This window comes from Rhincodon typus, chromosome 45 (assembly GCF_021869965.1).
Source record: "Rhincodon typus isolate 14 chromosome 45, sRhiTyp1.1, whole genome shotgun sequence".
NCBI classification, from domain to species: domain Eukaryota; kingdom Metazoa; phylum Chordata; class Chondrichthyes; order Orectolobiformes; family Rhincodontidae; genus Rhincodon; species Rhincodon typus.
In genome coordinates, this window is record NC_063376.1 from 1,785,225 (window position 1) to 1,801,134 (window position 15,910).

A 15,910-nucleotide genomic window follows, 5' to 3' on the forward strand; every position below is an offset into this window, starting at 1 on the left:
TCCCACACACTCACACACACACTCACACACACACACACACACACACACACACACACACACACACACACACACACACACACACACACACACCCACACACACACACACACACACACACACACACACACACACACACACACACACACACACCCACACACACATACACACACACACACACACACACACACACACACACACACACACACACACAGAGACACACACACACACCCATACTCACACCCACACTCACACACACACACTCACGCACACACACACTCACAGACACACACACACACACTCTCTCTCACACACACACACACACACACACACACACACACACAAACTGTCTCAGCATAATCCCACTGGACTGTTCATTGTTCCCAAACATGACAAGCTGCTTGGCTGTCTGTGCTGTAAGAGAAGGCAAGATAGAGATCTGTGAGCATCCAAGTAGGTGCAAAATAAGTGAACACTAAGAAAGCAAGGTAAGAGCCCAAGGTGCATTCTGTTCCAATACATGAAGTGGGTGCCTGTTGCTGCATGCAAAGTGGCCCGGTAGCAGCATTGCAATGTGAGCTGCCTGTGAGCTCTAAAGTGTAGAATTGAAGTGCTGAACTGTATTATAAGTGTGTTACAGATGGGCTATAATGATATGGTGAAGCTGTTGCTTTGCCATTGCCAACTTCCATGTATTGAAGGGTGCAGGTGGTTACCGTGTATGAAACATGCCCTGAGGTGTTGGGAATGATTGCCAAGATGGAGGTGCACAGATCTTGCCAGCAAGCTGTAAACGCCATTCAAAATTTCATGTTGGGAATTGTCACCATCTAGATTCTCTCTACAGCCTGGTAAAATAGCAAACTGTGTATAAATGTGGTGAGATTTGGTAACAGTGAAATGTTAACTAATGCAAATAGTCCTTTGCCACCAACCAGCAAGATGCTTATCTAGGTATTAAAATCTTGGGTGGAAAATCAAAATTTTTTTCTGAAAGCCAAGAACTTCATGCTCTGTTCTCGCATAATTTTCTAATCGATTCGCCAGTTCCCATGTTTTGGAGGGCCTGGGAAAATTCTACCCATAACTTTCAGCAAGGCATGTGATTCAATAAAAACTGAAAGAACTGTGGATGCTGTAAATCAGGAATAATAATAAAAGTTGCTGGCAAAGCTCAGCAGGTCTGGCTGCATCTGTGAAGAAAAAAATCAGAGTTAACATTTCGTGTCCAATGACCCTTCTTCGGAACACTGATCTGAGGAAGCGTCACTGGACCCGAAACGTTAAATATGATTCAATCAACTGCCTAACAGGACAACTGTGGTGGTGATGGATGGAACATGTGTACTGCTGAGTTTATGATAGACAGAGAACACAGACCAGAGGCCACTAGTTCAACTATGACTTCAGTTCAGAAGTGTCAGAAGTTCAGTTCAGTATGGAGAACAGTTTCTTCTTAGCAGGGGAAACAAATTTTCTTTTCAGGAGAACTAGTCATTCAGCCGAAGGGTGTTAGTTTGTGAGACCTGCAAGCCATGAAACTTCCTACAGAAGTTTTCAAATTTTTAGAGTTGAAGCGGTTTAGAACATCATAATTTAAAAAAAAAGATTCATGCCAACGGACTCAGAAAAAATTTGAAGAAAATATCTTAGTAGTCCACAATTTGTTCAGTAAGAAATTAAACAGTTGAGATAGAAGTGATATTTCTCTGGAATTTGGCTATCTGCAAAAATGCTGCATTGAGAAAGAAATTGAAACTTTGCTTTGTTGTTTATATTAAGACCTTTCTAAACTGTCATTTATATAGTTTTGTTTCCTTATTTTATAATGAGCTTGCGTACTTTCGTTAAAAACCAAGCTGGCTTCCGTGTTTATGTTCAGTGATTAACCGCCGTGATAATCAACTGCAGAAATGAAATATATGATCTATCAAGCCAGGTTTCACCTTTGAATCTGACTTATCCAGCATTAACATCACCTGGGGTCATAAGTTATTTTCTGATGTGGGGAAACCACTCAGGTAGCTGGTGGGCATCATCTCTCCTCAATACTCAAGACATTGTTGACAGTTAGTCTGTTGGACTAAAAAAAGGAATAATCTGATTGACAAATTAAAGTTAATTTGAAGATCGTTAAAAGGAGACAAGATGTCAAAATTTTTCATTTTGCTCTCATTACAAATAGGACGCAAAACACATTTGGCAAAGAAAGGGGCTCCAATTTAAAATGATGATGCTGATTTTTGGAGCCATTGTTGGCATGGGGATATGGTAGAATCAGTTAACTGTCAGTGCTTCAATTTTTAAGTATCAAACAATTATCCATTTAACGGATTGGGTTTGATTCCTCCACTGGGTAAAGTCCACAGAAGGTTGTATATCCATACTTAGAGGTGTGTGTTCAAGGGTGAAATCAGAAAGCGCTTCACACAAAGGGTAGTGGAAATCTGGAATTGTCTATTTCAAAAAATGCTACTGCATTTGGAGATCAATTGTTGATCAGTTGTCATCAGATTACAAAACAGATTGCTGGATTTTTGTTAAGACAAGGCTGTTGATATTTATGAATGAAGATATATTAACGAAATTAAGATACAGATCAGCAGTGATCTTGCTTAATGATGGTATGTGCTTGTGTGGCTCAACAGTCTCCTCCTAGCGGGAATATTGGAAAAGGTTCACACCTGGAGGACATAATCCAACGATACATGCCGGAAAGACCTCCGAGCTGCCAGGAGGGCATTGGTAGCTTCATCCACCTCATGCTGTTTCTTGGGGGGTGCCTGGGCATTTCTGTTCAGTGCATTATCCAGATCCTCACTACTTCTGTCAAAATGCTTTTTTGTTTCCTTGAACTTCCTCACGTCCCTGAGACAGAGAAAAAAAATGCATTAAATTATTTGGGGACTGGAGGGTAAAAGTCAATGCATTATAAAGAAGAGCTGTTTTGGTAACTAATCCACAGGAGCACATTATTAAACCAGGGATACTAAATTAATGCAAGTTATCTTTGAAGAACACAGTGAAATTATTCTTTTCAAACTCAGTGCTTTTCCAAAACTCTGAATTAAAAGAAGCTACATAAAAAGGGTGAATTTCTCCAGATTACAATACTTGAATTAGTCTACAGTGCTGAAACAATAAACAGTTCTAAACCCTGGTAATCCTTTTGATTTGTGTTATGAATTTGTGAGGATACATTTTACATGGGACTAAACCTCACAGGGGTCTGTCATCTTGCAGCTCCTATCATGACTCCGTCAAGAAGACTGAAGATGGACTACTGCCTATATTTTGATGTTGGTGAAATGTCAGGGTGAGTATTCACGTACAGCAGTGGGGATGGAAAAGGCAGAGATGGACACAAAAAGAGACAGTTGAACAGAAAGAAACAGGTGGATGCATAACCAGATGTATACATGCTGGTATAAACCTGTAAGCACACCAGCCTGAATTTAATGTCAATGCAATGGCCAGAAAGCGAAGGCTAAGTACACCCAATTCTGGTAGATCCAACAGGATTATGCGTCAATTAGGAAGTTACCTGCCTGTGATCAAGGTTCCCATGCCTTTAAGACGGTGACTCAAGAACTGCTAGCCAGAGGGGAAGCAGCTCCTTGGTCCAAACAGAATCAATGAGAACAGTGAGCATTGCAGTAGGCCCAGTGCTACAACCATAGGAGAGACCACCACAAGACTGGGGAGAGTGATACAAGAACGTTCGACATGTGCCGGTGAATGGGTCTTTGTGGAGCACAGGGAAAGAGGCAGGTAGTCAGGGAGGTCACCATAGATTATAAGCAGTATTGAAGGTCTTGAGGCACAGTTGTAGTCCCTACCTGTGGGCCAGAAGGTGCTGATTCAAGTCGTATCTGCCCTAGGGGAGTGCCATAATATGTCCGAACTGATAGATGAAAAATAATTATACATAACAGGGGGATGAAGTCACTTTATTGGTTGTTGACTAAAAGGCTTCAATTGACCTTTGAGTGTGAAGGCCATCTGTATCCTTTATGGTCCCTGACTTAAAATCACAAGCAGTCGGAAAGATGACAGGCTTCCCACAGTTTCATGTTCAATTATAGATATTTTCTAATCAGCCTGTTCAGAGATGTTATTACATAGCTCTGGGGCAGGTGGGACTTGAAACCTAATCCAGAAGTGGGAACACTACCTCTGCACCATGAGAACTCTCACACTCAATTATTGATATTTTTAATCAACATGGATGCCCCTTTAATTGACATCCGGCCCACTCTTGAGGATGAGATTAAATTTTGCCTAATGAGTAGTTGGACTCTAATACCCATACAAATGTAAAGTCACCAGATGGAACATAGCTTAGTATACTCACTCCTTGATGAAGCTATGCAAATGCTGTTTGACTGATTTTTGAGTCACGTCGATGAGTGTCTGAAACACATAAGAAACAGTCATTTGAAGTGCTGATGGAGCTCAGTGAGGGAAGCAGGATCAAAACAATAGCAGATTCCTTGTGCATTCGCCATTGTTCCCAATACTTATGGGAGAGTTAAATAGTTTAAAAGATCTCTTCATTTACTTCGTCAACTAAGGTGTCTAAATGCATTACATTACATGCATATGACAACTCACAGTCAAACCTCAAAAAGCTGTACTTGCATGCACATCAAACCATGGGATGACAGTGCTGGGTGCGAAACAACTTCTTGTCAGTACTAAACACTCCTGTAGTTAGATTCCCGTAAATGCAAGCTCATCATGTTTTCCTTTCCTCTTTTCGGTCTCCGTCTCTATCTCTTCATAGTCTCCAATCCTTTCTTCATCCCTCCTTCCTTTCATGTTTTCCTCCCACATTCTCTCTTCCGCTGTCACACTGTTCCTTCTCACACATACTTTCTGCCTGTTTCACATGCTAACTTCCTTTCTGTTTTTCTCATCACTATTTCTCCCTCTTTGCCTTCATCTCATTCTCCTTCATTTGGTGACCAGTTGCAGTCACTGTTTTACAGCCTCTGTGCTTGTGAGCTGCATGGTGTCCTATGTTGTGCCCTTTAACATTACATCCATTCAAATGTCACTAACGCTATTTTTACCACCTTATCCAACAATATTCAAAATGTCTCAACAGCTAATATTAACTGAATCCCAGCTGGAACAAGGTGACAAACTGGACAGTGGCTGGAGTTGGGGTTAGCGATAAACTAATGAGAAATCAGGCCTTCCAATCAAAATAATGCAGTCAGTAAACGAGGAGAGAATGAATTTGCTCCAGGAAACGTTCAGTGCTGTTACTCACCATGTGATGATCAAGCATACTACTTAGACTGTGTGAAAATTTCTCCAGACATTCCTGTGTGAACAAATAACCAAAGGTCAAGAGTAATGCTTAAAAAGGAGAACTGAGAAAGGAGTCAGTGGCTCAATATTGCCAAGTGGTAATATCAAGTGATGCTGATTTTATCAGTGACATTTTGATAACGAATGTACAGAATTTTGACCTTTCTAGCCTCTCAACATGTTGGACTCATGTTGAGAGAAATCGGCAGGAACTAAACTTGTTTCTCACAGAATGCATGCATTGTGACTGATTTTGGGGTTTGATGCCCCACTGTCAACTCATCCCTGAAGGGAGGGAATGCAAAATGAAATTCCTTCTCTAAGCTTATCCATCCCTCTCTCATTTAAGATCCTCCTTACAATATATCTCTTAAGCCAAGCTTTTGGATCCCTGTCTTGGTACAATCAGACCTTAGACAAGGTTCCCTAAGGTATCTAGGTTCTAAATAGGACACCCCAAATTATTAAGTGCATAAGTGAGGAAAGATGAACTGATTCCATTTCTTTATTCATGCACTCTCTCAGTTAGTTGCAACAAACTTAATTGAAAAAGAATCCCTCCCTTGTGGATGCCTTTCTCTAGTCTTTTCGTCCTAATTCCTTTAACAGTGGTTGCCTGGCAGCACTCAGAGTGAGAGTCTTTTGTGTCCAGTTTCCTTCTAACTAGCTTGCTGGCTAGTTTTTTCTAGTGCACAGAGTGATAGATTTAATTTAGGAGCGACTAGAGTTATCCAGCATGGAAACAGACCCTTCGGTCCAACTAGTCCACGCCGACTATGTTCCTAAACCAAACTAGTCCCACTTGCCTGCGTTTGGTCCATGTCCCTCCAAATCTTTCCTATTCATGGACTTGTCCAAATGTTTTTGCTGTCCAAATGTCGTAACTGAACCTGCATCCACCACTTTATTCTGCATATGAACCACTCTGTCTAAAAAAATTCCCCCTCAATTTTTAAAAAAATCTTTCTCCTCTCACATTAAAAATATGCCCCCTAGTTTTGAACTCATTCAACCTAGGGAAAAGACCCTTGCTATACACGCTATCTACGCCCCTCATGATTTTATAAACCTTTATAAAGTCTCCCTTCAACCTCCTATGCGCCAGTGGAAAAAATCCCAGTTTTTTTTTAACTCAAACCGTCAATTTCCAGAAACATCCTGGTAAATCTTCCCTGGACCTTCTTTAACTTAATAATATCCTTCCTATAGCAGGGTGAGCAGAACTATTCATAGTGCTCCAGAAGAGGCCTCACCATTGCACTGTACAACCTCAACGTGATGTCCCAACTCCTATATTCAAAGGTCTGAGGAATGAAGGCAAGCGTGCTAAACACCTTATTAACCTTCTGTTTATGTCTGATGCAAGTTTCATAGAATTATGTAACTGAACCCCTAGGTCTCTCTGTTCCACAACATTACCCAGGGCCCTACCATTAATTGTAAAAATCCTGCCCTTGTTTGTTTTAACAAAATGCGATACCTTGCATTTTTCCAAATTAAACTCCATCTGTCACTGCTCAGGCCACTGACCTAATTGATCAAGAACTCTTTATAATCTTAGATAACCTTCTTCAATGTCCACTATACCTCCAATTTTGGTGTCATCCAGTGGATGGTTCTTTGACTGAGACCTGCATATCTGCGCTCAAATTCAAGCTTAAATCCTCAAATCTCTTAGCACACCTTCTTCCATTAGCATATCTTATCCCACCAGTATACACAAACCAGGGTTGCAGATGGGTTTTAACCCCATCTTTGTATATTCCTGGAAGGGCAAAACACAAAATAAATGTCTGCAAGAGGTGGCTTCCTGCTGGAGGAGTGGGGGCAGGGGCTTGTTTGAGATATCACTGAACATTACAAGAGTGATATTCTCTGCGTCCCACACAAGACTTTACCATACAGCACTGAATTCACATCTGCAGTCCTTTTCTCTTTGTTGCAGTCCTCTTTAAAAATACAGACACATTTTTGAATTAAAAAATTAAAATCATCCATAACACTGCAGGATTTTGATCCATCATCATGACACTTCTCCCACAGGAGGAATAAAATTAGTTTCATTCTCATTTCATTACAAGGGGTGAAAAAGAAATATATAAAACAATAAACACATGCACGCACACATTCATTCTCTTAGCATCAATCAATATTATTTTTTCAGTTCTAACCTGCTGTCTTTAAGATCTGGACAAGGGGTCTTGTAATCACATTCAGTTTCCCAGCAATGGGTTATCTTTGTGTGGTATAGTTGAAGGAACAAATTCCAACTACACAATTGGAGTCCTGCATCTTAAACTTCTCCACAAAGGTTAACGGGGTGTGGACAGTATAGATTATGGCCTCTCTGTACCCACATGGGACATATATTCCAGACTGTTTTGACAGCCTGTAGTAAACCAAGGATGTCCTTCTCTACAGTGGAGTACTATTTCTGATGCTGGTCTAGTTTTTTTGGAGAAGTACCTGACAGATCTCTCTATTCTGGATTCATCATCTTGAAGGCCCCAGCCCAGTTTCACTTGCATCTACGGGAACTTTAAATGCTTGGATAAAGTTTGGAGACACAAGTGCAGGCACACTTGTTAAAATGGCCTAAAGATTTTCAAAAGTAGTTTGGTATTTCTTATTCTATGTTATCTTTGCATTTTTCTTTGGTAGGCCTGTCAGCTACTGTGCTGAAGTTTGGGACAAACATCCAGTAGAACACACACATATCCAAGATCTTCACTGTTTCCTGTTTAGTTGTGGGAATAGTGAATTATGCTACAGCTTCAACCTTTGCAGCTCAGGACAGTACTCATCTTGACCCACTATGACCTATTTGGGTCACTTGGACCTTAGTAAAACAGCTCTTGCGAGATTAACCACTAGGCCAGATAACTGTATTTTCCAGAACAGGACTTGCAATTGCTTTAAGTGCATTCGCTAAGTCTTGCTGTAGACTGGGAGGTGGTCTGGATGCACTACACAATTAGATAAGCCTACCACTATGTGAATCATCAGCTTTTGAAAGGTGGCTGGTACATTTCAGAATCTGTAGCATGGTATCTTTGGACACTGGTATAACCCATCTAGAGTTATTAATTTGCACGAACAATCAAGGGAACCTGTCAGAACCTCTTGAATAAATCTACTTGTAGGGTGCTTTACCAACCATATCTATGCAGTCTTCCAGTTGGGATATCAGGTATGAATTGATCTGGTCACTGCATTGACTATAGGTAGTCAGTACAGAGCCTTGTGGAGGTATCTGGCTTGGGAGTGAACACAAATTGCGAGCTGCATCTACAGCTGCTTGGCTCTGGAAGTACATGCATGTAGTTAATCTCCCAAACTTCGGCCCAGGCTTTTCTGGGCCTGGCCAATAGGGATATTGCTTTATGGGAATGGCATTTCCTACATCCACATCATGTAGAGCTAGGACGGCACAGCATGTTTTGTCTCTGCATAAACCTCTCAATGCAATGAGTTGCTTCATTAAGTCTGCACATAGGCAGATGAACAAGTAGTCCAAATTTGCTAGTATTTCTGTATTGAACCACGTGGTATGGGGTTCAATGTGAACCTCACACATCTCCCTCCAATTCATTGTTGCTACCGTGTCCACTAGATTGGCGACAATGGGACAAACTGTTACCTTCCCTTCCCCCTTCTTAGCAGTGGCAGATTTAGCATGTTAACATGACACTGTTATTGCCTTTTTTTTCCCTGATCTGGGGACTGAATCAAACTATTTACTTCCCAAAGCTTCTGGACTATGCTGTACAGACCACTGAACCAGGACTTTAAGATTCACTCAATATTGGTGGGAACATTAGCACATAGGTTCCGGGTTGAAAAGTTAGGCCTTGGAATGTTTGTTTGTCTTTTGTCTTGTTACTGTTTTGGGAGATTTTCAAGTATTCTTTGGCCACTTCATAGGCTCACAAGAGTTGCCCTCCGAACTGTGCTATGTAGTTTAACATGGAAACTTCCTTCTTCTGTTCCAAAAACCTCTCCTTGATTAGTTTCATTGGTCCTTGGACATGGTGCTTTTAAATTGATTTAAATGGAGTAAAACCAGTGGACTTAGTTGATGAGATCATAATGGTGAATGTGTGAAAATCTAGTCCTTTATCCCATTCTTCCGGTTACTCATGGCAGTATGCCCTGACCATTGTTTTAGGATATTGTGGTACTATTTTAGTACCCCTTACAGGTGGCATATTGAAGACTTCCACGGGAGTGTTTTGGAAATGTAAGCTCTGATCCCTTAGGAATGTTGGTGGGCAAACAATACCTGGTGAAGAACTGGTTCAATGTCCTCGCCAATTTTAAAACCCAGGGGAACAGCTCTAGGAAGTGGGTAGCCACATCCATGATAGCAGTGATATACTGGTGGTGTCTTTTTGTTTTGAGCAAAGGTCTCACATGTCCACTAATACATTGCCGAATGTCTTCCCATAATCTGGCAGAGGAATCTTAGGGGAAGCTCTTATTACAGGTTGGGGTTTCCAACCTGCCAGGTTCTGGAAAATGTTGCAACATTATTATGGAGCTGTGGCCAGTAAATTACTGGCTGACATGGGTTTGGGTTTTATGTATACCGACATATCCAGCCATTGGAATTACATGCATTAGCTGCAATATTTCCCTGTTGTACTTTGGTGGATCATTGACCATTCCTAGTGTGCAGAAATTTGAAGGGCTTTCCTGTTGCGCACAGCAGCTCATTTTAATGTAGTAGCATTCAGGGACATTTCTGCCTCAGCTTCAGTGTGAGCAGTCAGAACTAAAGTTTTTAAATTGGGGATCAACTTGTTGGTCTCACTTCCTTGGGATCTTGTAGACTCAGGATGTCGGTTTCAGAGAAGTGTACTGGAGGGTGTTCTGTTCCCAGTTCTACATCAGATTCCATTGGCTGGTCTTATTTGACCCTAGACCACGCGTTTGCATCATCAGGGAAATGCCCAGGGCTGTGTCAGGCTGCCTGAGCTCAATGGCTTTCTCACAGACCACTAGGGATGCTATTACCTTTTATCCCACCAGATCATTGCCAAGGATCAGTTGATCTCATCCAAGGGAAAACTGGGGGCTGCTCCCATAGTCCCTAGCTCCGGCACAAGGTCGCACTCTGGATGCACCTGCAAAGAGATTGACATGTCCCCTCCTTCAATCCCATTACTCGCACCTTGGCACTTACTACATCTTCTGGTGGAAGCAGCAATGGGGTTTGGCTAGACCCAGTATAAGCTTGCATCATCCTAGAGAAATGTGGCCAATTTTTCTTTGGATACAAATCCTGATAACTCTCTGGAATTTGTCATTCCTCTTATCCACACTGTCAGGTACAGTGATACATAGATTCACAGCTGTAGTCAGAGCCATAAGCAGGTTTGCTATGCTCCCTGACTGCCATTCCCTCCGCAGGGTGTATAAGCCTTAATAAATTCCTCCTTTTTTTCCTGTAGTCTCCAGCAGTTGGCCCAGACATTCATTATATTTTAGCAGTTAAAACACATGTGTTTCTAGGTCGTCTATGAAGAGTGGATACTGGAATGTTGATAGTTGAAACAATCTATTTCTGGATTCTCAACCTATGCAAATTAGATGAAATTTTTTTGCCCTGTTTCATTTGGCAGCGATCAGCTGGGAGCATTCAGAGCAGAAGAGTCATTCTTGTCCTGTTTCCTTCTGACTGACTTGCTAGCCTGTTGACTTTGAGCAATCAGTGTGTAAGATTATTTTTACCTGCTATGCAGGCGTGATTAATAAATGGTTCTGCAACTGTAACCATCATAGCATAGTAGTGCTTGAATCCAGGATGGAACACATGCTTCCTCAGTTCACAAGTACACTTCCTTACATCAGCAACACCCTTACTCATTAATGCAGGCAGACCACAGTCGCAGTCAGTTTTTCATTCTGATTTTGTATGTTCCTGAAAGGGCAAAATACAAAATAAACAATTGCGAAAGGTGGCCTTCTGCTAAGATGGCAGAGGTGGTCAGCCCCCTAGTTATCTCTTTGTGTTGCATCTCTCTTTCTCTCTGTTTCGAGTTTCCTTGACCCTCCACATTCTGTGGTCCTACACAGAACTTTGCTGGACAGCACTGAATTTACATCAGCAGTCTTATTTTTGTAGCAATACTCTTTTAAAAATACCTTTTGGCATTAAAAATGTAAAAAAAAATGATAGCAATCTGGGGTTCTAATCTATTGCCAAGACAATCTGATTATCTCCTTTTGCTCAGCATCGATTTTTGTATGAAGTTCCTCAAGATGAGTTTTCGGCTCTAAAGGTTCTATATTAATGTAAATTGTGTACTGGTTTTAAAACAATGCGATGATTCTTTTGTGAAGTGTATAAAGGATTTAGGTTACAGATTTAGAAGGTCAGAGAATTTTTGCAATGATTGACATTCCAAAAGATTATGCTCTTGATAGAATAATATGGCATGGCCATGGATAAAATTGGAGGAAATCTATTGTACAAGGTATTAGGATCTGAAAGGGTAGGGTGCATTAAGTACTGTCCAATGGGATGATGGCATATTGACTTGGGTGGGGGTCAGCTCTGGTCTCAAAGGAGAGAGATCTACAATTGGGGCTTCTCTCATAGTGTGTAACAATGTTTATTATACCAATGTATATGTGATAGCAATCTACTTAATATATCTTTCATCATGGTGAGTTATTGAGCATCCATCATATGAGTTGATAATTGTAGAGACAAGCCTGAAGCGTGGGTAACATGAAATAAATGGACTAAATGGCCTTCTCACCTTGGATTTTCATCATATTTGAATGATCTACAAGACCACATCCTACATCTAGCATTTTTGGTGGGGGTTCATACTAGTGATTAGATCCCCCCCACTTTGCATTATCCCTAAGTATATCCAATGGAGAAGAAGAATCACAGTTGGCTATCACCCTGTAAATCTGGAACTTGTTCCTGCTGCACTTAATATCTTGGATCCCAATGACCCAATTAAGAGCGCTGGCTATTGGAAATGTGAACCTAAACAGTTGTATCGTACAAACAGGGGTTCTGCATACAAGCGCATCAACATGCGTGCACCACACTCATGCCTGTATACAAGTACACACACGCCCAAATAATTTCAGAATGAGTTAAGCCAGCAAGTACCTACTCAAAGGATTTTGAAATTGATGTAACAGGTAAGTACTTACGCTCATCATCTGATCGTCTTTGCAATGCCCAGACAGTTCTCGGATTCCATTCGCAAATTGCCTGGCATTGGTGCTGTACAGTCGACCAGCTTCAAGCATGGCATTGCATAATTTCACCAGCTGCAAAAAGAGGGCCACATGCTAATTCGATCACATGGGAATGTTATACAGGAGCAGGCTGGATCAATTTATTTCCAATTGGCAATGTCCAAAAGATTATTAGTGGTAATATAGGCATTTACCAATTGCTTTAAAGGCCTGAATAGTAACGGGGAAGGGAGGCAGTGGTGCATTTGGACATTGGCCGATTGCACCTCCCTTCTGTAATCCAGCTGACGCTTTTCTGGGCATGGGCACCAGCAATTCTCCTACTGGAAATCATTTATTAAATAATGTGTATTGCGCTAATAGCAATACTGAAAACCAATTGAAGATCATTAATCAGATGATACATTTGTGTATGCTGGAAGCTACATGTATGAATACACAGGACCCTGTTTTATGTCGCCAAAAGGAATTTGTACATACATTGCACATTTTTCAAATAAAAAGGCACCAGGGAGGCAGCCAGTCTCTGCTACATCCCCATGCAGCCTTGACAGGTAACTGTTCTCGCTGCGTCTCCATGCCAATGATGGCCAAACCAAACCTCTTTTCATGTTGTATAAAATGGTGTCTCTTTTCAAGCATGCTTCTTGCATTCTGGTTATGATGATAGCAAGATAAAAAGCTTTAATTTCTAATTTCTTTTTAGCACTGTTCAGCTAAATATATTGCAAATGTAAAATGTATGGGCTACCAAGCCCGGTTTCACTCTGGAATTTGACTTGCCGAGTATTAGTATCAGCTGGGATCAAAATACTGCTAAAAAAAAGGTCTGTAGGGATATTTAACATTACCTAACATAATGCTAACAGCAGTTCCCCAGCTGCTGTCTCAGAATTGATCATTATGCATGGTTCTGAGATGGGCTGGAACCAGGAATTTCCTTGTCTGTGTATTTCTTCCTACCTGGTAGAATGTTTATTATTTCTTTTGTACTAAAAGAAGGTTCTGGCTCTCATTTTGGGTCGGAATGGAGGAAGGTTGGATTCACAGGCAAATGGAAAACCAATCCAATGTCACCTTCACCTCTCACCAGTCATTGCTTATGGCACTTACCTTCTCAAGTTTGACTTCAAGTTCTGTCACCTCTGTCTCTACTCCTTCAATTGAAGCTCTGGAAGAGAGATTGAATTAGTTAAAAACTGAACGAAATGTTGCTTTTGAATATAAACCATAAGAGGAGCAGAAGTAGGCCATTCAGCCCATCATGTCTTTTCCACCATTTAATGAGATCATGGCTGATCTGATAATCCTCAACTCCACTTTCCTGCCTTTTAACCATAACTCTTGGTTCCCTTACTGATAAAAAAACATTGTCTGTGTCTGCCTTGAATATAAATAATGACCTAACCTTAACACCCTTTGTGGTAAAGAATTCCACAGATTCCTAACCCCCGAGAGAAGAAATTCCTCCTCATCTCTGTCTTAAATATGCAACCCCTTATTCTGAGATATTCTCTCTGTTCCTAGATTTTCCCACAAGGAGAAACAATCTCATTGTCACCATCCTCTTAAGTCCTATAAGAAACATACATGTTTCAACAAGGTCACTTCTCATTTTTCCACATTCTAACGAGTACAGGCCCCATTTACCCAACGTCTCCTCAGAAGACAGTTCTTCATATCTGGTATTAGCCTACTGAACTTTCTGTGGATTACCTCCAATGTCTGTATCTCATTCCTTAGATAAGGGGCCCAAAACTGTTCATAGAATTCCAGCAGTGGTCTGACTAGTTTCTTGCACAGTTTTAGCAAAACTCCCTACTTTTATACTTCATTCCATTTGCCTTCTCTATTACCCATTGAACTTGGATGCTAGCTTTTTGTAATTCGCAGATGAGAACTCCCAAAACCCTCTGTTCTGTAGCCTTCTGCAGTCTTTCTCCATTTAATATTTAGCTCCTCTATTCTTCCCGCCAAAGTGCAAAACCTACCATTTGATGCTTTATATTCCATCTACCAAGTTCTTCCCACTTGCTTAAAATTGTCCATGTCCTTTTGTAGATTCTGTGTCATCCTCACCATTTGCCTTCCCACCTATTTTTATGTCATCCACAAACTTCAGTGTCATATATTCACTTTCCTTATCCAAGGTATTAATATATATTATAAATAATTGTGAACTGCAGCACTGTTCCTGTGCCATACCACTGGTTTCAGGTTGCCATTCCAAAAATGCCCCCTTTATCCCAACTCTCTGTCTTCTATTAGTTAGCCAATCCATGCTAATATACTACCTCCAACACTGTGAACTTTTACTTATGAAGTAGCCTAATGTGTGGCACCTTATCAGCCGTCCTCTGAAAATCGAAATATTTTCCATCCACTATTTCATCTTTATCTATCCTGCTTGCGACCTCCTCAAAGAATTCAAGTTCATTTGTGAGTAATGTTTTCCCCTTCACGAAGCCATGCTGACTCTGCTTGATCATATAATGTATTTCTAAATACTCTGCTACTACATCCTTTATAATAGACTCTAAAATTTACCCAGTAATAGACATTAAGCTAATTGGTGTATAGTTACCTGTTTTTGTTTCCTTCACTTTTTCAATAAAGGTGTTATATTGACAGCTTTACGAACCTCTGGACTTTTCCAGAATCTATGAATTCCTGAAGATTACAACCAGTGCATCCATTATCTCCAGCTACTTCTTTTAATATCTTAGATTGCATCCTATCTGGTCCAGGGGACTTATCAGTTTTAGCCCCATTAGTTTCCCTAGCATGTTTTCTCCAATTGTTGTATTTATATCCTCTTCACTTGCCCCTTAAAATTTAATACTTTTGGGATGTTATAGTGCCTTCTACTGTAAAGGCCAATGAAAAGTATTTATTCAATCCCTCTGGCATTTCCTGGTTCTCCGTTATTTTTGCCCCAGCCTCATTTTCTAAGGAGCCCATGTTTCCTTTGGCTTTTCTTCCATTTTTTACATTTAAAAAAGTTCTTGCTATCTGTCATGATGTTACTTGCAAGTTTACCCTCAAAGTTTATTTTCTCCTGTTTTTATTTGGTTGTCTTTATTTGGTTTTTAAGAACTTACCCTATCTTTTGGCTTACCACTAATCGTTGCCCCATTGAATATTTTTTTCTTTCATTCTAGTGCTATCCTTAAACTTCCTTGGTTAACAATGTTTAGTTTATCCCCTTCCTTTTAATTGACGTTGCGGCACCAGGTCTGAGAATCTTTCTCTCTCACTGGAATATGCCTTTGCTGTGAACTTTGAAGTATTTTCTTAAGTCTACCATTGTTCCTCAAACATCTTTGCAGCTAAACTCCTTCCCCATTCCACTCCAACCACATCCATCCT

At 40.7% G+C, this 15,910-nt stretch overlaps 1 protein-coding gene across 1 annotated transcript in view; it reads right to left on the reverse strand.

Moving 5' to 3' along the window:
* Nucleotides 1-15,910, reverse strand: part of LOC109910401 (arf-GAP with coiled-coil, ANK repeat and PH domain-containing protein 2-like) — an 86,032-nt gene that overhangs the window by 28,212 nt on the left and 41,910 nt on the right. The window contains exons 2-6 of the mRNA XM_048620017.1: nucleotides 13,655-13,712; nucleotides 12,494-12,613; nucleotides 5,274-5,327; nucleotides 4,350-4,408; nucleotides 2,680-2,863 (exon numbers count right to left, since the gene is read on the reverse strand). Coding sequence (XP_048475974.1) covers nucleotides 2,680-2,863; nucleotides 4,350-4,408; nucleotides 5,274-5,327; nucleotides 12,494-12,613; nucleotides 13,655-13,712 — 475 coding nt within the window. The remainder of the gene's footprint in view (nucleotides 1-2,679; nucleotides 2,864-4,349; nucleotides 4,409-5,273; nucleotides 5,328-12,493; nucleotides 12,614-13,654; nucleotides 13,713-15,910) is intronic.